Consider the following 16,450-nt stretch of genomic DNA (forward strand, 5'->3'; position numbering starts at 1 on the left):
CCTATTTCCCTGGGATGAGAAGCAAGGAATTCCTTTTCCTTTAGGACACAGTTCCCAACACTTGCAGCTTGGTGGGGAGCGGAAGAGGGGAACTGGGCCAGGGTGCATACATGCATGCACAGCTCCACTCACTCAAGAGAGAAGAGAAATCTTTGGGGTAGAGTTTCACGCTCCTTCAGGTTTCCCCATGCCAAAAGCTTTTGCAAAGAGATGAAAGGCCTGAAACAGTGTGAGATCATTCCCCTGAACCCTTTCATCCATCGGCGTGGAGAAGAGGAGCCTTTGGGGGTGTGGCCTTGTGCTCCTTCAGACTTACCGAGGCTGCCCAACACTTCAAAAGCAGATCAGGTGTCCTGCACAGGCAGCCTCGGTGACTCAGCAAAGCTGAGCAGGGTGTATTCATCCCATTCAGCCTCTACTCTCACTGGTCTGCTTTTGGACATTGAGAAAGGTGGCTTGGCAGCCCAACTGGTGGGGGGAGAGAGGAACTGGGCTGCACGAGTGGCAGCCTGTTGTGCACATGTGTGCGCACAGCTTCACTCGCACAAGAGAGAAGAGAAGCCTTTGGGACACTGCACAAGTGGAGCTGCACATGCATGTGCACATGCTTCGGCTCACCTCACATGCGGCCTGGTTCCGAATAGGCCATGGCCCAGTAGTGAGCCACAGCCTGGGGACTGGGGATCCCTGCTGTAGGATGACTAGATGGGGAGAGAGAGAAGAGGAGAATTCTTCAGATTTGAGAGAAAACTCCTGGTTAGGAGAAAGGGAATGGAAAAGCACTAGGCTCTTCCAAGAAGGAAGACGTGGGGATAGACTTGGTGGAAAGTGGTAGAAAAACTATTTCTGATTAGGTCAGAAGCAAACAGCCTGTGAAGAAAACCATCCCTCTGATTGAGAGAATGGCTTCAAAGCTCTCACACTGTGGAGAAGGGAGAAAAACATGCAAAAATTAAACTATTGTAAATATCTTCCATCTCAAGTACAACAGTTACTGGAATTCTTTTTTTAACAACTTTGTAAGCTTTTTTTTTTTTTTTTTTTTACAATCTACTGATTTGTGTTTGGAATTCCTATCTGTGCTTGCTTTCAGTAGAGAAACCTGAAATCTCTCCTTGAGCTCTCACTTTTTCAACTCGCCTGCCGACATTCTGTTAGTTCTCTCCCCTTTCCTTTTTTGCGGAGATATTGGAGTTTTTAAGTTCCTTCTACAGTCTTTGCAGCAGCTCTGCTTACTCAGCAGGAAGCAATAATTCAGTCAAACACAATGAGAAATCAGCCGCTATTCAGGACATGAGCTCTTTGTTGCACATGGACTCTCGGAATAGAAAGTTCTCCGGTGGCTCCCTTCTGTTTTTTTGTCTCTCCCTCCTAGTGAAAATTATTGGATGGATTGGGGGATGGAGGAGGCCAAAGGAGGAAAATGTGTTGTGAAGTTACAACACAAACTGTGTCCTTCTTGTGTCCAGCTCAGGACACAATTATGAATGACCAGGGTTTATATCATTATATTGCAATATACATTTTCATTTTAATCATCAAACCTATGATGATAAGCAAGCTAGGTAAGGTATGTTTCTGCTGCGTACCCTGGCTTTGCCTCATTGTGGAGCCAGATATGGCCAGGTCCTCTGCCAAAGGATACCTTCCAACGGGGGTGATATTCACTTACCTTCGCTACCGGTTCACGAATGTGAGCGCAGGTGCCACCTCCATGCATGCGCAGGACCTTCCGCTCATGCGCAGAACGTCAAAAACAGGACGTGATGACGTCTGGGCAGGTGGGCGGAGCCCACTGCTGCCGCCGCTACTGGTTTGACCAAACCGGATAGAACCGGCTGAATACCACCACTGCCCTCCAAGCTTCTCCATTTAGGGTTAACTTGAAGAGAAGTCCCAAATAGTCCAAGGAGAGCAACCTTGTCTAAATCCAACTGTGAGCTTTATACTATTGAAATGTATCCATATTACCTTTATTTTGGATTTAAGTTGTAGTTTGTTCAGTCCAAACTACTTTCATATATCAACCTAAAAGTCTTTCGACTTCCCTGGAAACTGTAGATAGAAAATAAGAGTTGAGCAGAGTATTGTCCATGCACTGATGAAATGTCCATCTAAGCTACCCAGTGAGTAGCCCAGTTGTTCACTTAAGGTGTACAGTGAGTAAGAGAGAACTTTGTAGCATCCCATAAAAAGGTGACCATGAGAAGGAAGAGGACTGTCCCTTCAGCACTTTCTAAGATGGATCTTCCATCATGACTCCAGAAAGAGGATCTAGAACAGGGGTGTCAAATTCCTGGCCCGTGGGCTGGATGCATCACACGCTGGCCACGCCCACCCCCAGTTTAGCAAAGGGGAGAAAAGTCGCGATACATCACGTGATGACAACGTGATGTCGCAAGTTTGACACCCGTGGTCTAGAAGGATTCTCTGATTGGTAGAATTAAAAATTCTTTCAAGCAAAACATAAGCCCATGAGTAGATGAATTCTAGCCAAGTCCATTTGTTAGGCTATGTTCTCCCAAAGGGAAGTTGCAAGAACCTTTTTCCAAGGTTCTCGTGTCCTGTCGCTCTGCAACATTCTCCATTCCTTACTCCCAATCTCCCTTTGACTTTTCCTCTTCCATATCCATCTCCTGCGTCTATTTCTACTCTGGATTCCCTTACTCTTTTGCTTTGCCCTTCCGTGTTCCTGGAACTAAACTTCAACCGGCTCAATACATTTAACCACCAATAGTTATTACACCAACCAGATCAGGCTAGTTTGCAGTTTTGGTGTTAAGGAGGGATCTGCTCTGTTGGGGGGGGGGGTCACATTCTGTAGACGCCAGGACTGCCAGCTGTCGGGAAAGATTGGGGTCTCCTCCAGACAGGTTGCTCTTGGCCTGGTGATGTTTTTCAACCATCAGTGAAAATAAATAGTGGCAGGGGTCACTTTTTGGTTTTTCAGACTTTTAAGTGCATCTTTGGCATTGAAAGCAAATTCTGACCAGTTGAAATAAAAGGACTATTTTCCGAGCTTGATATCAGCAGCTGTAAATAAATGCAAGTCAATTTTCCTCTAGCTATAAATACTGGAGGTGATTCTTTAGTGAGCCGTAAAAAATAAATCTCCTTCTTCTAGGGGACTATTCTGGAGCTTGGTATGGACATTAATGTGGCACTGAGAGTGACAGTTTTATTTCCAGGCATTTCTGCTAATTGTGATATTTATAGGGGACAGAAATCTTTGCTTCTGCTTGAAAAGGAGGTGATTTTGCTCCTTAAAGAGAGGTCAGTTTGGCAAGCCTGGAAGCAGCCTAGAGCCACTTTGTATTGTCCCTAAATATCGCCCTGCTTTTTCTGGTTAAAAAACAACAACATTGTTTTGCCACTTCTGTTTCTATGCTGAGACTGAGTTTTGCTGGTAGGAACTTTCTAGCCTTTCATTGAAGAAAGCACAGTTGTTATTTCTCATTCACAAAAGAGACAGGCTCGAAGTTACCTTCTGCAGAATCCAGAACTGCCGTCTTGTTAACCAAATATGCCTTATGGCCTTCGTGGAGGTCAGTCGGGAAATGGTGCAAAGGGAAAGCACATTAAAGACTCCTTATCAGACCCGCCCCAGCCCGGTCCCTAGGAAAGAAAAGACCCTCGACTCCATTTGGTTAAACTATCTTAATTATCATCAATTTGCTCATCTCATGCGAAGTGATTCTGAGCAGTGAACAATAAAACCAGGGGTTAAAACATTCAATAAGACCAGTGAAAACAAACTGGATGGAACAAAACGAAGCAAGCAAGATCACAAGATGGGAGATAGGATGTAAAACAGCCAGGGCACAGGCTCCCTCTTGGATGCTCAGGTTTCAAGAGCTGTCAGGAAGGTCACAACCTCACCTTAGGAGGGAGGATGTTCCAGAGGCAGAAAAGGCTGGTCCCCTAAACCCCATCAAGTTAGACCTCCCTCACAGACGGGACCCACCACGGGCCCTTCCTGCCAGACCTGATGGGATGGGTAGATGCGACCAGGAAGAGGCAGTTCTTCAGGGAACTAATTCTATGCCACGTAGGGCTTTAAAGATCAAGAGCAGCACGACCTTGAACGGGACTGGGAAGCAAACTGGCAGCCTCTCTGAAAGCTAATCTGTCTTGGATTTGTTTAGCCCTTAGATGACAAAGCCCTAACAGATCTCAGGGCTGGAGGCTAAAACTGAAAACATCCTAGTGGGGGAGAGATCTTCCATCCTTCCTTCCTGCCCTCTTCCAGGGCCCCCTCCTGGCCTGTTGGAGGGAGATGGGGATTGGCATGGCAAATGGAGAGGCTTCCTTTCCCCCAGTGGTGAAATCTATTTTTTTTTTCACTACCGGTTCTGTGGGCATGGCTTGCTGGGCGTGGTGTGGTGTGGTGGGCATAGCAAGGGAAGGATACTGCAAAATCCCCATTCCCACCCCACTCCTGGGGGAAGGATATTGCAAAATCTCCATTCCCACCCCACTCTGGGGCCAGCCAGAAGTGACATTTTCCAGTTCTCTGAACTACACAAAATTTTCGCTACCGGTTCTCCAGAACCTGCTGGATTTCACCCCTGCTTTGCCCCTCTTCTGGTGCAAAGCTGGGAGGGCTGTTCTTTATACTGCACCATTGCCTTCATGTAGCATTATGGCTTCCTGGTTACCTTGGAGATCAAATAGCAGGTCAGACTGTTGAGTCCGTTCCAGGACTGGACCGCCAAAATCTGACCACCTCTCACATGTTGCAAAACAAGGAACCCAGTTCCAGGCTTTCTGATTGCCTCCAATCTCTAATGCAAATGAACTTCATGTAATTATCCCTGCGTTTCTCAAAATGTACATCAGGAGAGGGGAGAGATTTAATTCAGCTTCCTGTGCACTTAAAAATAGAATCATTCCGGCTTCTTCCCTGACTTGGTTGGTTTCCATGGTTGGTGGATTTCGGCATACACCTCCGCCTTTCTCCAGAGCTCTGGTGACTGGTGGGGCCACCCAGGAGCCAAGGATGACTCTACCCCTGGGTAAACCGTGGGGGTGGCTGGGTGTTGGATTTTTGTCAGGCAAATCTCCAATGGAAAGGTGGGGGGGTGGCAAGTAGTGAGTCCCTTATCAGTCATAATGGGCTTAGAGATCACATCATAGAGACGGAGGTGCCAGTTCCTTCTCTCTGGCTAGGAGAGGAGAGATTCGTGTTTTCTGGGACTCCTGTGGAAAGACATTTTGAGCATGGGTATCTTTTGTTTCATACAGAAGAGCAGCTTTTTCAAAAGACGATGCTAAAAGAAGTACAGTTTAAAAATAACAAGAGAAGGAGGTATAGATAGCTATATTATAATGTAAATCGTTTTACGTAGTCAATAATTAGAAGACTTTTAAATGCATTTTTCTTCAGAAGGCAAGTACGCCCAATTCAGCAGGGCTGTGAGCTTTTCAGTGCCAAACGTGGGGCAGGTTTGATGCTTGGCTCCTCCTGCACCTGGGGAAGTGAAGGGACTCTTCCTTCCTTTCCAAACGGAGCTGCTTCCTGGTGGCCTTGGGGTCGCTGCAAACACTGAGCACAATGAGAGACCAAAGAATGCGCAAAAGAATTTCCCTGCATTGTGTTGGCAATTCTGACAACCTTCTTCTTTTGTCACCCCACATTGAAGAGGCCGACAGAAGGAATGTAGTGGTTGGAAGAATGCCTTGGTTGGCAGTTTTGCCTCAGTACCATCTGGCCTATATGTTCTCTGGCAGACGATCCGAATAGGCAGGCCTTCCTGTTGCACAGAAGATGTGTGTGCACACAGATGTTCCTCTTCCAGGCTTTTCTCCTAAAAACAGGATTAAGGAAAAGCCAGAGCCCCTTGCCAGGAAACGTTGATGTGGAATCCTTGGTGCTCTCTGAGCTTGGTGGTTTCTTGCAGATGTTTCATTACCCAATTAGGTAACATCATCAGTGCTAGTGGGGAGTGGTGTTTGCTCTCTGTTATAACAACCCATTCAGACAAAATAAAACCAAACAGTAAACAACAGCCTAATCAAGCAGCCACTGAGAACACTAATCAACACCAACAGGACAAGTCAGTTGTAAATAAACGGAGAGGAAACCCCATTCCCTTCTAGCACTGATGGTGTTACTTAGATGGATAATGAAATGTCTGCAAGCAAACCACCAAGCTCGGAGAGCACCAAGGACCCTACAGTTCAACTCTGAAGTACAAATATTCTATTGGTGCTGAAATTGCCATCCTGTATCTTGAAGAAAGACAAGGAAGCCCCTCTGGAACCAGACTCTGCTCATCTTTGTGTGCACTAAAATGCTGTATTTGAATTTGGAAATACGGGACAGGTAGAAGGATGCCTCTCTATTGAAAATGTTCTAATCCTGGAGAGAGAAGAAAGGGAAAGGAAGTAAGGAAATTAGATTGTCCAGAAAATGTGGTAAGAAATCACCATAATATGAGTGGAAGGGAATGTTGGGTTTCTTGGTTCTGTTCCCACCACTCCCACCCACCCCCTCCATGCCCCCTTGTTCGCCTTCTTGTCAACTGGAGTCCTGGTTGTGTTTGTAGCTGCTTCCCTCGAAGGGAATTCCAGAAGGGAGTCTCTGAAGGGGTGCTGGTTTGGCTGGGCTGGGAGATGGCAAGCAGGCTGACTGGTGAGGAGGCAGTGACCCTGTTTCAGGATGTAGTTCTCCTGTGATTAGCCTCTTCTTGGAATCTGGGCGGTGAACTTTTGGGTAGTTGTTGTGGCCCAAAAGCTCAGAGCAACATCACCTTTCTCCAGTCAGCAACTGTGAGGACAGTTTGCAAAAGTTAGTCTTGAATGTCTGTGGAGATTCTCAGGTCATAGTTGTCCCAAGGGTACTTTTTCCAAAAGGCAGCTGGACTTCCTTGGTTTTGTCTTTGAAAACATTTCGCTTCTCATCCAAGAATGAAGATCCATCTCTTTTTCTCGAAGAGAACCTAAGAAGCTCCTTGGATGGGAAGCAAAATGTTTTCAAAGACAAAACCAAGGAAGTCCAGCTGCCCTTTGGAAAAAAGCATTTTTGAATCAGCCTTGAATGATTTCAACTCCTACCGTTCAGTTTACGGATGATGCAAATCCATTTGTCTCAGCAAATGATAGCTAAGAAGCCATCAAGGGGGCTTGAAAAGAGTCCATGAAGAGCCGCCACCGAGGCTGAGTGAGCTTTCAAGCTGTGTACATGAGCAGGGAAGAGGGAAGCTTTGAAGCTCCACTTTTTTCCTCGGAAACCTCATGCCAAGCAAGGGAAGCTCTGGAGCTGCTTTGATCAAAGCAGCCACGAATGAAGAGCCCATCATTGTGAGGCCAGCAGGACTGACTGGCAAGCTTTTACTCGGCACAGCCCTTCAAATGCGGCTCTGTCTCTTCCATTTGTGGCTTCCTGTCTTGGCTTCCAAGGTATGATCTGGAGGCTGGACAATCTGACCACTGGAATGGTGGATTACAGAATCCCAGCTGGGGGAAACCAAGTCAAAAGCTTCAACTTCTTCTCCAGCAAGTAAAAGAAGGGAATGGGTGGGCCACTCTTTTTATGTTGCCAGGTGGCATCAAGACTGCTTGAGCTGATATTCTCATTGTGTTTGGCTGATTGCACTTGAATTCTTCTAGGAAGGATTCTGGGTTCAAACCAGGCATCGCCCTATGTGGGAATTTCCTCTGTCCTTTTAAAAAGCTGCCAGGTGAAAATACTGCTGCCTTGATTTTTGTTGATTTGATTTGATATGATTTGATTGCTTATTTGTTCCCTATGACTATCATTAAGTGTTGTACCTTATGATTCTTGACGAATGTATCTTTTCTTTTATGTACACTGAGAACGTATGCATCAAGACAAATTCCTTGTTTGTCCAACCACACTGGGCCAATAAAGAATTCTGTTCTATTCTATAACAGACCCCCAAAAGGGGAGCAGACTCAGAGACTGGACTACCATCTGTCAGAAATGGTGTAGGGTCTCCTCCTTGGGTGGGGGGATTGGACTAGATCAGGGGTCTCCAACCTTGGCAACGTTAAGCCTGGAGGACTTCAACTCCCAGAATTCCCCAGCCAGCAAAACTGGGAGTTGAAATCCTGAGTTCAACTTCTGGGAGTTGAAATCCTCCAGGCTTAATGTTACCAAGGTTGGAGACCCCTGGACTAGATGACCTATAAAGTCCCTCCCAACTCTGTTAATCTGTTAAATCTGTTAAAATCACAATTGCAGTGTAATGTTGAGTTTGAATTGTGGACTAGAATGCAAACCTTGTCTGGCCACAGAAACCTAAAGCCCATTTCCAGAGTGACAGGGAGGTTTTCAGCATCTTGTTGTGCTGGAAAAGTTTTAGGCCGGAATCCAATTCACATTATTTATGTCTGATTTTCTGGATCAGGGAGTCTTTACCTGTAGGCAGCCCTGCATCGGTTTGCTAGAGTAGCATTTCCTTCCTTCTTGCCTCTTTTTCTCTGGACCCTCCCAGGGCCCTCATTGGGTGCATTTGCAACATTCTCCAGGGTTTTGTGACTGACAAGTGTTTATGGCTTGGTTCTTAAACAGATCTGGTCAAATGGGATTCCCACCATTTGCCTTCAGTTGCCAGGCAAAAAAATTCTCCTGTGTTTTCCTACCAGTTGTTATTCCGTTTATAAAGGCAAATTTGGAATGTCTTTCAAAGCAAAAGGGGGGGGGGTGTCAGAGAAATTCTTGCTCTTACTAATGACAAGAGGGAGAAGAGATGGGTATAAACAGGCTCTTCTTCTCTGTGCAATCATTTCCTAACAGATTTTTTAGCCTCTAATATTTTTTTCTTCCCTTCAATCGTGTCTGATTTTTGGAGACTGCCTGGACAAGTCTCTGCCGTTTTCTTGGCAAGGTTTTTCCGAAGTGCTTTGCCAGAGCCTCCTTCTTACAGACGAGAGAAAGTGACTGGTCCAAGGTCACACAGATGGCTTTGCGCCCAAGGTGGGACTAGAACTCCCTGCCTCCCGGTTTCTAACCTGATGCCTTAAATGCCATTGAATCCCGAAGAAAGACATCAGGGTGGCCCTTCTCCCACCGAGGCACCAAATTCAGCACGGTTGCGATGCGGCCTTTCCCTGAAGAAATGGCTGCAGAATTTTTCATTTCAGAAAAATTGTCCGCTCAATTTCTTTATGCTTTTTCAATGTCAAAAGGCCCTCGCTGTTCACAGTGGGCTTGCATGCAGATAAAAGAGGAAAAACCCCGCCCCTGGTGCTCTATGCCCGGCGTCCCATGTGAAGCGGCTGCAGCCCTGGCTGAAACTCCCTGGGGGTCCTGTGCATGGGAAGCCCTGGCGAACTGGGCAGCAGCGTGGGATAGAAGTCCAAGGCAGCCTTTATTTGTTTTCTGAGCAGCCAGAGAAGCTCTGCATGTAGCAGCCTTGCATGTGTCTGGCAGAGCCTTGCAAGTAATTGCCTTGCCATCCATTCTCCTCCTGCAATTACTTGCTGAGGCCAGCCGAGAGTCGTCCCCAGCTTCCCATCCATGACTTCAGTGACTCTGGGTTGCTCCCTCCTGCCACCGGGGCCATAAGGATTTTGCATTGGTTCTTTTCGGTTCTCTCATTTTGCTCATGAGGAATGACTTGCCTGCAGCCCAGATTGCGGGGCGGGGGTGGGGGTGGTTGGCAAGGCTGCAAGAGGGACATAACAAGCTGCATCCAACTTTTTTGCATTCAGGTTTTTTTCCTTTGCTCCTTTTGCCACCTGCCATGAGTTCTTTTCTTCCCCTTTCATAGTGCGGACGCAATGCTGAAAACTTCGACCGGTTTTTCACCCGCCATCCACCTGTCTTAACTCCACCTGACCAGGAAGTCATCAGGAACATTGACCAATCAGAATTTGAAGGCTTTTCCTTTCTTAACTCTGAGTTTTTTAAGCCTGAAGTCAAGAGCTAAGTAGACCATCCTCCCCCTCCCCCCCATCCCCACCCCTTGCACACCCATGGCCATCTCCATTTGGTCCTGGCTGCTGTGTGGTGGCACCCTCTGTTGCAACCATTAGCTGTCATGCTTTGGATATATATGTTTTTTTTTTTTGTGGTGATACTGGAATGACCATCCTTCAAAGACTTGAGCTGCAACTGAGTGTGGTTGCATCTGTGGCACAGGGAGGAGAAAGAGCAACGGAAGGGTTATGGCTGTGAGTCTATAAAGATCAGGTCCTCTTGGAGGCTTAGCAGGAGACAAGCGTTGGAAAGACCCACTTCCTTTAAAGTTAGCGAAACGCCTCTGGATCTTGAGCACCTGTTGATGGTGCTCTCCTCTTCTCCTCCGCCCCACTCGGCTTCTTCCCAAGGAAGCAGTTGGCAAAAGGAGTGGACGTGCTCTGGCTTTGCAAGATGCGACTTGGCTCAGCTCCTTGGTCCCTTGCTTAGAGGATGCTGCCTCCTGGTCTTCTCGCTTCACTTTGATGTGCAGCCCATCTGCACAGAGAGACAATTCTCTGTTATTTCCATGGCACCTGCAAAAATCACGATGACTCAGAACTGGCTGCCAGAGGCCTTCGGGTACAGCCTGCGTTTAGTTCCCCAAACGTCAGGGAATCCGTGAAGCCTGTCAGTAGATGTTCATACTCCAGGATGTTTATTATTCTTATTCCCAGAAATCCTAGGGGATTGAGATGGGGGACCAGGACGGTCTCCAGACCCTTTGAAGGAAGTCATGCCAGTTAGATGGGGTGAGGGAGGCAGAAGCAGGCAGCTTCTGTCCCCATGTGGGCCATGTTTGAAGTTTACACAGCTGCCCTCCTATGGAGGGGGCTCCATAGGAATTCCACCATCAGTTATTGCCATTTCTCATGTTCTTCTTAACTATTCTGTTTATTTGCATTAATAAATTCACACATAAAAGAAGTCCTGGAACTGGATCTGGCCTTCCCAAGGCTAACTGAAAATCATAAGCAGCACACAGAGACAAACGCTGTCTGGTCTCCCCCAGCCATGCTGACGACATCGTTGTAGATAGCCGGGAAGGTTTCCTGGGGGAATCCCTGGATGGTCCCAGCATGAAAGAGAGTGGCTCCCAAGAGTCTCAGGTGGAAGAAAACAGCCTCCTCTTGAGGATAATGATACTTCCTGGCTGGTTCAGTTCAGAGAAAAACGGGCACCTGAAAGGATGGAGAAGCGCTGCCAATGTTGGACCAAGTGACCCGGCACAGTAGAAGGTGGGATTCGGTGTTTCTGGAGAGTGGAGAAGAGGGAACCCCAGGCTTTGTGGGGACACGGCTCCAGGGGAGGGAAAGGGAAGAGGCCAGGAAGGTCCTCCAGAGCCAGTCAGAACTGAGAAGCCCTGGTTTGGTTTTCGGTGCTAGAAGAGAGGAAAATGAGAAGGTTCCCATGGAGAGGGGGAATTGGCTGCTGGAACTGAGTTTATGGAGCAACTTCTGCTTTTGATTTTTCTTTTTTTAGCTCAGGTTGCCTTGCCCAGGCACATTTCAGCAAAATGTCATCACTTTGTCTCAGGAGTCCCCAACCTGGCCATCAAAATTTCCATCTTGGAGTCAATGGTCAACCTTGTATCTACCATTCCATGTTAGTTTTTATGTTTAATTCGTATCAACCCTGTGTGGCACCTTTGCAAGTATTTGGGGGGAGGGGGGTGCCGTTTGTCCAGCTGCCAAATTAACAAATTCCATATGTCCCACCGTGCTTTATCTGTGTCAAAAATTTAGTATTTTACTAAAATTAAGCTGATATTTAAAATCCAAAAAGTTTGTGTGTAATTTGACTGAAGCTGTAAAATATTTTTGTTTTGGCTAATATTCTTCATAGAATAAGAAATATTTTCTGTTGGAATTTGAAGTTGTCTGTGTTTTTGAGAAAAAGAAAGAAAGAAAAAGGAAAGAAAGAAAGAAAGAAAGAAAGAAAGAAAGAAAGAAAGAAAGAAAGAAAGAAAGAAAGATCCTTTAAAGTTTGGATTATGCATACCTTTCTCTTTTGTTCTTTCCCACATCATGCTTGTGGGGTGTGCAACTACCAGTTTGATTTTGAGTTGTTTATGTTATGCCAACTTTTTTTTCCAGAAACAGTTATAAAATAAAAAGTAAATCTTATTTTGAGGAAACCTCAATTTATTCTAAAACAGGTCTTCAATGAGAAGGGAATAATTTGAAAGCAAAATCTCTGCTCAGAAGTTCAAATCTGATAGCATTAACAGTTACATTACATTTATTACTTTTTAGAAACCATTAGGGCCCAAACTGTTGAACTTGATATGTGAAAACTTCAAAATGAACTTTCAGCAAGGTTTAGGATCCTTCCTTAGAAATATATGTTAACCTCAATTTTTTAAAAAAGAAAGGAATAAAGCCTTCTGTAAAAATTTGAAATTTCAGGTATGGGTGTTTTTAGTTCCAACTCTACAAAATATTAGGTAATCTGCATCAGAGTGTTAAAAATTCTGAATAGAAAACCCCAGAATTTTTCTATGATTCTTTAGGGTTCTTGCATTGAGCAGGGATTGAACTCTATTCCCAAAATGCTACCCTCTAACTCAAAATTTAAAATCTACCACCATTGAGTTGATGGTTTGGTTTCCTCAAGACCTTCAGGGAGAGCAATACAAGACCCGTGTAGTAGCACTTACCTGGAGAATGTGGGTCTTGGAGATAAGAGCTTAACATTCCAACTCCACAGAAATGGAGCCCTCAATCAACTCAGGACTCGGGAATTTAAGCAATTGAAAATTGCATCATTGGAGTCCGTGACGAGATGTGATGGCTATGTGGGATAGTTGTCCAAGCATCCACCACTGGAGATGGCATGACCTTGACTTCTTCCCAAATATTCCGATGGTGCCTAAGGAAAGCAGGAGGGCTGCTCTTTTCTCAGCCCAAATGATGAAGGTGCCTCCAGTTTTCTCTGATGCTTACAAACAACACAACTTTCCTTTACTGGCTCTTTCAAAGCCCACAGCAATTTTTCTGTGGGAGGCCTTGGCCAAGGTCCCACACCTGCCCGAAAGCTTCTCTGTCACATCAGGCAGCATGTGGTCATCATCCCATGACTCATCATCGGCCCACAGCTTTGCTCGGAGCCAGCTGTCCTTTTGGGCAATTAGAAAGGGTTCCTGGAAGAGAGAAAGCAGGAGAGAGATGGAAATAACAAATTGTGCTTCTCCACACTTCCCATTGAGTGACTGTGAGAAAAAACATGGGGAAGGTTACCCAGGGGAACACACACATTGCTTGTAACCCTTCTAAGGAAACAGATGAAACATAGTTTTCAGTTCATTTTCCTTCCGGCTTCTTCATGTCCACATGATTTCATCAGTAACTGTCTTTACCTTTCAGTAATAACTGACACAACCACCTACAATAACAAGGGGCCCCTGTCCTCTGGTTCTTTGGCCTAGACCAGTGTTTCTCAACCTTGGAAGCTTGAAGATGGGTGGACTTCAACTCCCAGAATCCCCCAGCCAGCAGCTGGCTGGGACATTCTGGGAGTTGAAGTCCACCCATCTTCAAGCTACCAAGGTTGAGAAACACTGGCCTAGAGTAACCTTGCCCAGTCTCGGGCCATGGATTGCAACTCCCCTGGCCCTTTTGTCATGATGAGACTCTGTCCAACACATTTGACTAGCACCAGATTGTGGAGGATTCTCCTAGGTGGAGCAAGGGTGAGGTAGAAAGCTTCAGGACCTCCCATAGTTGAGCTGAAGGGGGATTTTCCCTTTCCTGCAGCTGTATGCTTGTTTCCATACCAATGTTCAAAGCAAAATGGGGGTCTGTGTTGCTCAGCAGGGTCTATGACCGTGATGGCGAACCTATGGCACACGTGCCACAGGTGGCACACGTAGCCATATTGGTGGGCACACGAGCATTGCCCTAGCTCAGCTCCAGCACGCATGTGCATGCTGGCCAGCTGATTTTTGGGCCTTCTGGGCCCAACGGAAGTCAGCAAATGGACCATTTCCAGCCTCCAGAGGGCCTCCGGGGAGGTGGGGAAGGCTGTTTTTGCCCTCCCCAGGCTCCTAGAAAGCCTCTGGAGCCTGGGGATGGCAAAAGACGGGCCTACTGTGCCCACCATGCCATCACATGCCAAAAGCAGGGGGAGCATGGGGGGTCGCGCACATGTGCGTGGGGGGGGCAGGGCGCATAGAATTATGGGCACGCACGCGCGCAACCACCCCACACTCCCCCAGCTTTTGGCACACGATAGCAAAAAGGTTAGCCATCACTGGTCTATGACAATTCGCTTCGGCCAACTCACCACAGCCCACTCACCACAGGTCAACTCGCCACAGGACAAAAATTACATAATGTCGAAGAAATGGTGGAATAGAATCATTGAAGAAAGGATGCAAAAGGAGGGGCAAAATAAAATGTGAATGACAAAAATCCAAATATTTTTTTTATTTATTTTAAATAATTAAATTGAATGATTAAATTGTCCTGCAGTTAATTGGCCATAAAAACCAGTGGAGGCATGAAAGAGGCCACTTTTTGAGGGCTTAATTTCCAGGCTCTTTCATGGGGAGGCTGGAAAGTCAACCTTTCATTGTTGCCCTATGAAAATCAGCCGGTGGAACTCAAGAGCTGCTCTTGGTCTCTGGATGCAACGCTGCGGACGAGGCTAGATAATAAATCAGATTTCATTTTATTGGCCTTTCAGTTTAATTCACATGGAATGTAGCTAGTGTGGCTTCATCTTTTTTTTTCTTCCATTGCATTCAAATCTAACCAACTTTGAGCAATCTCTTGGAGGCACTCTGCGTCCAGAGACGCAGGGCATATGACTTGGCATCATGTAGGCAGGATTTGTATCTTTACCTCCAAAGAATGGGGATTTCGCTAACTGTTACATAAACGGCTATTCTCGGGATGCTCAACTCTCAACTCTGCATTTGGTTCATATCATGTGAGCCCCACAACGTTGTTCTGGCCCTCTGAACTTGAAAGGGGAACAAGCAGTTGTGTCTTCCTCACAGCCCCTGTGGCTCCTCACGCTGCTCCTGAATTCAGGCAGTTCTCAGCTTGGTTGCAGGGGAGTCCATCCGAGGGCCCCACTTGCTGAGGGCATCTGCAGGGTGGAGCCACTCAGCAAATGGAGCCCCTTCCTCCATTCCGTTGCTGCTGCCACCACCGCCACATCTGTGTTGGGCCCCTGGCTGTTCTGGAAGCCTTGTGGTGGCTTCCTCCTGCACCAGCAGAGTCTCTGTGTAAGTACTGATCTGGAGAGGTGCTCCTAGCCAGGCGACGGCAGTGGGACCCCCTCACCCTTCCCCAGCACTTGGGTGATGTGGCCCCTTTTGCTGGGGGCTCCTCCTTGTGCCTTCCCTCGCACTGCTTTTAATTCTTTTGCTTTTTCATCCAACAGAAAGACAAGCACGACACTTCCAACTTCGATAAGGAGTTCACGAGGCAGCCTGTGGAACTCACGCCCACCGACAAACTCTTCATCATGAATTTGGACCAGAATGAGTTTGCAGGCTTCTCCTACACTAATCCTGAATTTGTCATTCACGTTTAGGCCACCTGGCAAATATTCCTACTGTTGTATTCGTAGGGCTGAACTCCAGGTTGCTGTGTGTGTGTGTGTGTGTGTGTGTGTGTGTGTGTGTGTGTGTGTGAATGTATGCCTGAACCCACCCCACGCTCTCATGGTCTTTAGTCTTCCGGGGCTGATGGTGCACACGATCCCAGGTAGGAGCCGAGGTGGCTGATGGTTTTCAGTGTCCTTTCCTCTTTGTATGCCCAAATGGTAGAGACACCCCGATCCACAGAGGGACTCCCACTGGTTCTAGGTAAAGAGCGGCTGGCATTCTCAGAATCTCTAGCCAGTGTATTTCTGTCTGATTTCAAGACTCTGGCCTCAAAGTAAGAGACTTCTGTCTTTGTATTTTGCAATTTTTCTGAACTGAAACCCTGATTCTTTTTGTGTCCTGGAATGCTAAGCATGCTTCATAGCCTCCACATGTATGCTTGCAACTGTGACCCCATATTATTGTTTGGTTGTTGTTCCAAGGTGTCCAAGAATCCAAAAAAACAACATGGTGGCCACAACCATGGGATCAAAGCCCCCCCCCCCTTTACATTATGCACTATATTCACACACACACACACCAGACAACCCTGTTGTTCAGGCCAGAAACAAACCTTCCGTTGGTGTAGAGAACTTGGTGTCCTAAAGTTGTTTCTAAAATGACTGTCTCCCTCTTTAGTGGCTGTGAACACACCTTTAGCACCAAATTTCCTTCCCACCACTAATTAATGCAGTTGATGGGTTTACTTGTTGTGTAGCTTAGGGCTCTGCTGCTTTGGGGGCAGGAGAAAAAAGCCCAAAAGGAAAAATAAATAATAAGAGGGCATTTAAATGTCACTAGGGTAATTTGCAGTCTTTGGTTAAATTTGGCTTTTAAAAACAAGCTTTTGTTTATGTTATTATTTATTTGTTTCAGTTTTGAGGCTGCCCCACTCCACAGTTACTCTGGGCAGTTTATAATGTAAAAAT

The 16,450-nt window shown here is 46.4% G+C and overlaps 1 protein-coding gene across 2 annotated transcripts in view; it reads left to right on the forward strand.

Annotated features, from left to right (window-relative positions):
- The window catches only part of PRKCB (protein kinase C beta), a 234,733-nt gene extending 219,145 nt beyond the window's left edge, over positions 1 to 15,588 (forward strand). The window contains exon 17 of one of the 2 annotated variants that reach the window (XM_034420612.3): positions 9,738 to 12,051. In XM_034420612.3, the coding sequence (XP_034276503.1) occupies positions 9,738 to 9,896 (159 nt within the window). In that variant the 3' untranslated portion in view covers positions 9,897 to 12,051. Of the gene's footprint in view, positions 1 to 9,737; positions 12,052 to 15,316 lie in introns of those variants that run through there. The other variant, XM_034420613.3, reaches the window with a different exon arrangement.
- Positions 15,589 to 16,450: the final 862 nt, after the last annotated feature.

This window comes from Pantherophis guttatus, chromosome 14 (assembly GCF_059756535.1).
Source record: "Pantherophis guttatus breed Tessera chromosome 14, ASM5975653v1, whole genome shotgun sequence".
Classification (NCBI taxonomy): domain Eukaryota; kingdom Metazoa; phylum Chordata; class Lepidosauria; order Squamata; family Colubridae; genus Pantherophis; species Pantherophis guttatus.